Source organism: Acanthochromis polyacanthus, chromosome 1, assembly GCF_021347895.1.
Source record: "Acanthochromis polyacanthus isolate Apoly-LR-REF ecotype Palm Island chromosome 1, KAUST_Apoly_ChrSc, whole genome shotgun sequence".
Lineage (NCBI taxonomy): Eukaryota > Metazoa > Chordata > Actinopteri > Pomacentridae > Acanthochromis > Acanthochromis polyacanthus.
The window spans coordinates 17,401,473-17,409,264 of NC_067113.1; the positions used below are offsets into that span (position 1 = coordinate 17,401,473).

Below are 7,792 nucleotides of genomic sequence, written 5' to 3' on the forward strand. Positions count from 1 at the left end.
AGCAGATCATGTTCTCTCAACAAGCCAATCAAACAAGTCGCTTCAGGCCAAGTCTGCCACCTCAGGAAGAACCGACTCCCAGAGGAAATAATTGGCCGAAAACTGTCTCTGTGGCAGGAATCAGTCATGAGAGCAAATTTGAAAAGCTCACAAACAGTTCGATTATTGACAACCCAGTGGTCTGAACTCTTTCCCTCTCTTCAGCACTGGCAGAGAAACGTGCCGTGATCTGAGCACGCGCTTCATCAGCAGACTCATCTATGAATTTTAATGATGTGCTTAGGAGGGCAAACCGGCTAACAACATGACAATTCTAACAAGGTGCCATTTAAAGGGAGTGGTTTTCAGTAAATTATCCCTCCGTTTTTAATAATTAAAGAAAGCCTATTAATTATGAACAAATCTGCAGCCCAACACTGATCAAGAGGGAGGGAGGGTTGCCTAGGAGCACCGGCCTGTTCTGTGGAGCTGTGAGGCAGTGGGGTGGAGGGCGACGCAACACCTTTGTTTAGGGTGCTGTCACAGGGATGCCACGAGCTCAGGCGATCAATAATGCAGTCTGGCACGCGTTTGGGACGTTTTCTTGCCAGTTGATACTCCGTGTGTCTGAATAATGGCACAGAATCTGACACCCCTTGATTGATTTTGTGTGTAACTGTCAGTAGGAAAGCTGTTCGGATATTTAATCGTTGTTTATGTGCGGCTGATTTCTAAGACACCTCAAGGCCTTCTCGCTGCTCAGTCAAAACAATAACCAGCCTTCCACAGCCGAACCTCCATTTTCGGATGCTAAACCAACACAGCTGGACATCCTAAAGTTTGTGTTTATGTCTGTGCGCTACCTTTCCGACTGGAGCCCTAAAAATAGCCCGGCCGCATCCTGCCGTGATGCTGAAGGTGCAGTCATCTTTCCCCTCCGAAGGACACAACACTGTCTGAAGTTTGGGGGGGGTAGTAGAGGAGGGGTGGGGGAGCGGGGCAGGGGGAGGGAGGGAGGGAGGAAACGGTGACTACCGTGTGACAAGCGCGCTGTTCCTTCCTCCCAGGCCTGAGAAACAGGAAGTGCTGCACATAAGGCATTATTGTGACGGAGAGGAAATGCAAGGTCCTCTAAAAAAAGAGCTCCAATCTGGTGGTCACTGACAGGAGCCTGTCCTCCATGGCCCCACTGAGACTTGTATCCGCCCACCCGTCACAACTTCACCGCTGAGATATAGAAAACACGCACCCATTCTGTTGCCACACAGCACTGTTGAGTGTAATGAATCCCCTGTGCTCTCCTGCTGTGGGAAAGCATTAACTTTCAAATGTTTTAAGTGCATTAGCTCAAAGATAACATCAAGTGACTCGGCATTAGGACGATACGTTACACCTTTTGTCCCCTGCTAAAGCCACCTACACACAGACTGAGCAGCAGCAGCGTTTCAAAGGGTTAAGGGAGGCATATGGGTCGGATCCACCCTGCTTGTGTTTAGCAGAAGCTGAGGAGGAGCTGGTTGCTAAGAGAGATGCAAGGCTTTGTGTCGGGCTGCCTCCCAGTTAATTAAAATCCTACATTATCTGTTTCATGCTTTCAATTAGAAAGCTCTGGAAAAGGGCCCAAGCCTCTGCACATAGATAACCATAGCAATAACATTTGATTAATACAGGGGGGCCCATTTGCACTGCAGGCTGCAGCGATGCCCTGCTGTTGTGTCCACGGCTTGTTTTGATCTCAGACACTACTGCCGATGATCCAGGAAAAAAACAAAACAAAAAATTGCTGTGTATTGCCTCTGCAAACTCTGCATGGCACCTCAAGCAGCAAATTAATTGGATAAGATTGGCTTTTGTAGAACACGGCAGGTGCTGCCCACCTGTGATCAAGTACATCTGAACTGCTGCAGAGTCAGCATCACGGTTTAGCCTGTGCCAAGTCTGATGTTTTTTTTTTTGTCATCAGTAATCAAAAGAAGTGTCGGCTAGCAATGTTTTTGCTCAATTAACAGCAGATCCATTAATGCCCGTCTCAGCTTTTCACAATCAATTAACTGCAACACAGAAGCCAAGCTGTACAGGCAATCAATCACGCTTAGCTTAGCACATTACGATTTATGTATGCTGTGCTGTTTTTGGTTGTAGTTTGTGTCCCACCAGCCAGAGCTATTAATTCCTGGCACTTTTGAGACATTGCGACATCCTATCACAACACAAACTATACAAGAAAAATAACAGGCATTTGGATTTTTGCTTTTTTAATCTAAGGATCTGAGCCGACCACTTCTTTTCAATTACGCAGATATTACTGTTAAAAGTACAATCAATTACCACTTAATCAGAACACGTCAGAGAGATTTAGTGGCAGAACACAAAGAGCAACACACATAGAGGAACAGACAGGAACAGCTTTTATAACAAACAACACAAATCCTGTGTTTAAACTTGCAGTACAAACAAAAGAATCTTGTTGTTTCAACATAAATGACTTAAGAAACACCCGACATCAAACAAACCTTTCCAAAAATAGAATATTTACTGACCTCTACTGGTCACTCTGGGGAATACCAAAGTATGAAAGCAAACATCTGTAAAGCATGTCTGTGAGTGAAGAGGAGACCGACTGTCCTTGGGAAGGTCATCATCATGGCAGTCAGACTACTGCATTGTTTCCTGTGTAAGTGTACGTCTCGGCTTTGGAGGAAACATCTTCATCCCAGCTGGACTTCTGATGCCCCCAATGCAAATGCCTCGGATCCGAGAAGGGGACCTGAGCTGGTGGCATCTGGAGAAGGAAGCCTCTTCCTGCTGAAGGTAAAGTTGGGTTGCATGACTCTTTCCCAAAAGGCCTTCCTCTACTCATCATATCCATTAGTACTTCTGTGCATCCTCTGTCCTCACTTGCAGACGGAGACATTTGTTTCTTGAGGTCTGACACAGTGGCTGGGACCAGAGGCTGGGCTTCCAGGTTGGAAGAAGCATGGACATCCACAGAAGAAACACGGGCGACTTTCAAAGGGCTCATGGCTGGTTGGGTGATACCAAGGTCCACTTGCAGTGATGAGGGTGATTCCACAGTGGCAGGTTCAAGGGCGTCTGGTCGTGTCTCACTACGTTCCTCTCCAGCGGGTGAGGTCTGGGATGAAGACTGAGGTTTGGGGCTGAAGCGAGCTAGCAGACCCTGCTCTGTGACAGGATAGTGGCCCGCAGCCCATTCCTGCCGCTCGCTACGGATTAGATCCAGCTGCCTGAGCTCTCTGGGCAACTCCAAAGCACTTTCCTGTAAATGCAGGCAGGTAAATGAGAGCTTTATCTGCTCACCAACATGCTTTTACATTACTGACTCCACATAACAGACTGATTCTTACAGAGGTGCTAACCAAAGGTTCACGTACTTAAATACATTTTTTGTTTTTCATATCAAAGCAAAACACCAATGCAGTTTTTAAACCTATCTAATGTTCATGAGAAAATAAAATGACAGACCCGTGCAAGACTACAGTTAGACTGGTGTGAGCTAGAAATGCAGTGTTTAAATTTTAAAAATTATTTTAGCAGATTAGGGCTGAGAAAATGGAAATTTCAGGGCTGTTTTGTTTTTTACAAGCAAATGTACTTTTTATACCTTTTCTTTTTTTATTCTATTAGTCATTTAAAACTGTTCTGCATGCATATTTAAGCACTGTGTGAAGCATTTAATAAAAACTAAGGTCAGTGTTAGGCTAGTGAAGTACACAAGCAGAAAGGAATATATAAGTTTTGCTGTCACAGGCAAAAAAAAAAAAAGATGTTTTTCTTTTACTTATTTGATTATAGTGCATATGGTGACACTTGTACATTAAAAATGGAAAAACACTATCGACTTTTAATATAGTACAGGCAATTACATGATTTTTTTTTTCCACAACTAAAAAATTGTGCTAAAATTTGCATTCTAAGATTGACGATTCATTTTTTCATTAAAGCAAAAAAATGGATTGGTTTTATATTACCCACCATGCTGACATGCTCCACTTCATCAGGTTCATAGTGGCTGCTGTTGAGGTAGGAATCCACCAGAGCCATGTAGTCGGTCATGAGCGCGTCCAGCAGCACCAGTCTGAGAGGCTGGAGGTGAATCACTGACACAGCCATCACCTTCAGCAGGGGTACAGGACAGGGCCGCTTGTACCAAATCTCCCTCTCATCCTGTAAAAACACACATACAGATTAACACATACCAGATATACAGTTTAGAAAACCATCATGACTGTGACTGTGTGCTGCACCTTGGTGAGCTGTGACTTTATCTGAAGAGTGGAGAGCTGGGAGGACGGCACCTTCAGATGGAGACTAACCACCTCCTGGAGACTACTGACTCTATCGGGAAGGAAACCTCCAGTCTCTGAGTAGAAGCTCATGACATCTGCCACCTTAAAACATTCAAATAAAATCAGGAAATGAATGCACTGCACTAAATTTACAGAACATGCAAAAAGATGCAGTGATGTAACTTCTAAGATACCGCACATGTACCTGAGTGTCAAAGATGTTGGCTAGTTTCACTCCAAACTGAGCGATCAGACATCCAGCAATGGCCCTGCAATCATGAATGACCTGTACAAAATGTAAAATCAATACGGATGCTATAGTAATAATAATCATCGCTGTGAGTGAGCATTTCTAAAGTGTTTATACTACTCACCTTTAAGATGTGCCTACTTTCCAGGATCATGGAGAGCCCATTTTTAAATGCTCGAGCGCCAAGTAAAAGGACATCAAATAGGTACACCTTCTTTTTAGTGGCAATCTAGATGAATGAAGGTCAAGTTATTTACTTTTTTCATTCTTGTGGCGAGGAAGGAAGTTCTAAAGTAAGGATCAAAAGGAAAGGAAGGGCTCAAAATGATAAAATCACATCTTCTCACCTGCAGCCAACACAGTCTTCCATTCTGAAACACCTCAACTCCTTCAGCTCCCACACCAATCACATGCTGTCTCTTGATGTGCATTACCTAAAAGAGAACAACATAATACTTCAATCTGCATACTGAAACACATACATAAAAGGGCATCTACATGATTTAAGCAGCAGATACAAAATGTTAAATAAACTCACAGCGGGTATAAACTTCTCATGAATCTCATCGATGACTTCAAAGTTGATATATTCCGCTTCATCATCATCATCATCATCATCTGCACAGAAGATCATCGTGACAGTGACAAGCAATCTCTATTTCAAAACAATTGTTTGTAATGTATTATTGAACTCACCCAATGTGATTGTCTTCCTGTATGGCTGAAACTTTTCTACTTTCAGTTGCTCTTTCAGTTTGTGCTGATGAGTGTTTCTGTGCAGGATATTGTATGTTGCAGATTACTTGTAAGTTTGAGTCAGTACAGTGTTGTCAACAGTGCTGACCTCTGTTTTACTTACCCATCGTCACGGTTTGCTTCTTGAGTAAATTCCACTGTTGGGTTAATTATACAAATGTTATGTCAGATGTCAAAACTGAAAACAAGAAGTGTTCCAAAGCTCAGTCTTTACAAGTGAACTCACCATTCAGAATCTCATGACCAAAGAACACTTTTGTTCCAGGGAACCTGGAGCCATCACTGCTACTTACTACAAAAACAAACGTTACACAGAATTAGCAAATGCCTTTAGATAGAAACCAGTTACTTGATCCACTTTATTTTTTAGCGTATTGAACTGTGAAAAAGCTAAATAAACAAGGTCACGAAGTTTAATAAAAACTTACTAACCGTTAGCTAAAACCAAGGTTTTGTTGGGATTGATGCGTTGGACTACTCCCAAATACGACCCAGTCCTGAGGGTCAGTTTGATGCGTTTTCCTTTCAAGATGGAAAAGAACTGGACGTCGTCTATAACCATTTTAAAGTCAGGTAAGAGTTGTTTCGAGGAAATAAAACAGCGCTAGCTCAGAAATATCGGGCTCTATGTTGTTTTCCGTTGGTCACAACAGTAGCGAGTTGCCATTTAGCTAACATTAGCTAGCTGTTGTTAGCGCACACCTTCGCCTTGATCTTAAACAGTCGAATTTAATGTTGCGTTCAAATACAGTTCTTATTTGTACCTTCTCAGGCAAAAACGGTCAGATTATATCTAATTAAACAGTAAATGCAGTTACAATTAGTTAAAAAGGCAAATTATAACATCATATAACTTTATATTACTTTTGAAAATTCGTATAACGCTAATCTGCTAGTGATTTTGTGTGTAAAGCTAACTGTGGCAAATACGAAAATTTCCGACTAAGTGCTTTGCTTTAAAAAAAAAACGGACATAAACACCAAATGCTGTCGAATAGCACTGTTTTATAGACGGAGACGAAAGAGTGACGCCCGCGATGGAAACAACAGGAGCAGGCAGAGCTTGTGCAGTAAGTACTGTCTACTCATTTATGCACCACTGACTGATCGATGTATTCCTATAAAGGCTGCAGCAGCTAATTCACAGTATCTGTAAAAGACCAGAGTGTTCCTAGAAAGGCAGCAGGTAACTCAATATATCCACCAGGGGGTGACCACAGCTCAAGTATTGAACTGTTAGTCCAAGGTCTTTGACTCTTCTGGCTTGAATAAGAAAGTCTGGTAATTTTCCATCTCTGAAGTCAGTGTTTCTATAAACGTTACATTAAATGTGGGAAGTATATATGTGTATGCATATGTCACTGCACTTTGTTGACCTCAAGCAGAACTTTAGAGGAATATATATTGGGACTAATGTGCTCTTGAGCAACAAATCCTTCACTGCCACTTTCTCTTGAACCCTGAAAGACACCACCAGTGTGTCACCCACACCAGAGACTGACTGACTGCTAATTGTAAGATGATAAGAATGACAATATACATAGTCTACAGTACATAGAAAGTAAGGTGACGTCTGAAAATGCCACCCACAATTATTCTCTTTTTTACCATTAAAGTATTTTTTCTTCTAGTTTTGCTCATTTTCATTTGGGATGCAGATGTAGAAATATCATCCACCCAAATCATATAGTGTCAGAAATAGTGCGCCTCCTCAAGTAGAAATGCATGTCCTTTGCCTTTCTTCCTTTTAATTTTCCTTTTCAGGGTTTAGTTTGCGGTTATCTAAAGCTAAAGTGGAGGCTCACGTTGAGGTAGTGGGTACATGTACCACAAATCCCAAACAGTAACACAGTATAACCCACTTTTTACACCAATACAAACTGTGGATTTTTTTAAAATCTAAGTTGTACATTTCCATAAGAAGCTCTTGGCTCAATATTCTAACAAAAACCTGAAAGGAATCAGATTTTGGTGTGCCTTTAGCCACATGGGGGCCGGCTTAAGGCACCACTGTCTGCTCTGATAACAGCAGTGACTCAGAAAAGGGTACAGACGTGCTTATCTTATCACAAATAGCCAGCTGCTAATACACAGGTTCTCATGACTTCAGTCTGCCTGTGGCAACACATGAAACTGCTGGTCAGGGGTAGACACCACACATGGTGCCACCTAATCAAAGGAAGGATGTTCTGGGGTGCAGGAGGCTCAGGGATGTCTCAGATTTGATCACAGACTGTGTTCTGTGGTGTTTTTGTTCTCCTGAGGTTATGCCCAGTTATAGTCAAGTATAAAAATTGGAAGCTGCAGAGCTAATTCAACAACATGTTGTTTTTTTTTTAGCAAACGATGTTTTGTGATCAAAGAAAAGCTGTGATGAGATGCATTTTTAGGCAGAGCATTGGTTTATCTGTAAAACTAAGAGTAAAACTATAAGGAACTCAACTTGAGGGGAAAGCATATGTCTTCATTTTTAGAAAGAGAATGTTTAAGATGCCTTTTC

The 7,792-nt window shown here is 42.1% G+C and overlaps 1 protein-coding gene across 1 annotated transcript; it reads right to left on the reverse strand.

Annotated features, from left to right (window-relative positions):
* Positions 1-2,366: 2,366 nt before the first annotated feature.
* On the reverse strand, positions 2,367-6,024 carry exd1 (exonuclease 3'-5' domain containing 1). The gene is made up of 11 exons (XM_051953544.1): positions 5,725-6,024; positions 5,519-5,584; positions 5,396-5,429; positions 5,233-5,309; positions 5,075-5,154; positions 4,884-4,970; positions 4,661-4,765; positions 4,486-4,572; positions 4,245-4,424; positions 3,973-4,164; positions 2,367-3,256 (listed from the first exon to the last, which is right to left on the reverse strand). The coding sequence occupies exons 1-11, from the start codon at positions 5,852-5,854 to the stop codon at positions 2,630-2,632; spliced, it is 1,665 nt and encodes a 554-aa protein (XP_051809504.1). The 5' UTR covers positions 5,855-6,024; the 3' UTR covers positions 2,367-2,629.
* Between the last annotated feature and the right edge of the window lie 1,768 nt (positions 6,025-7,792).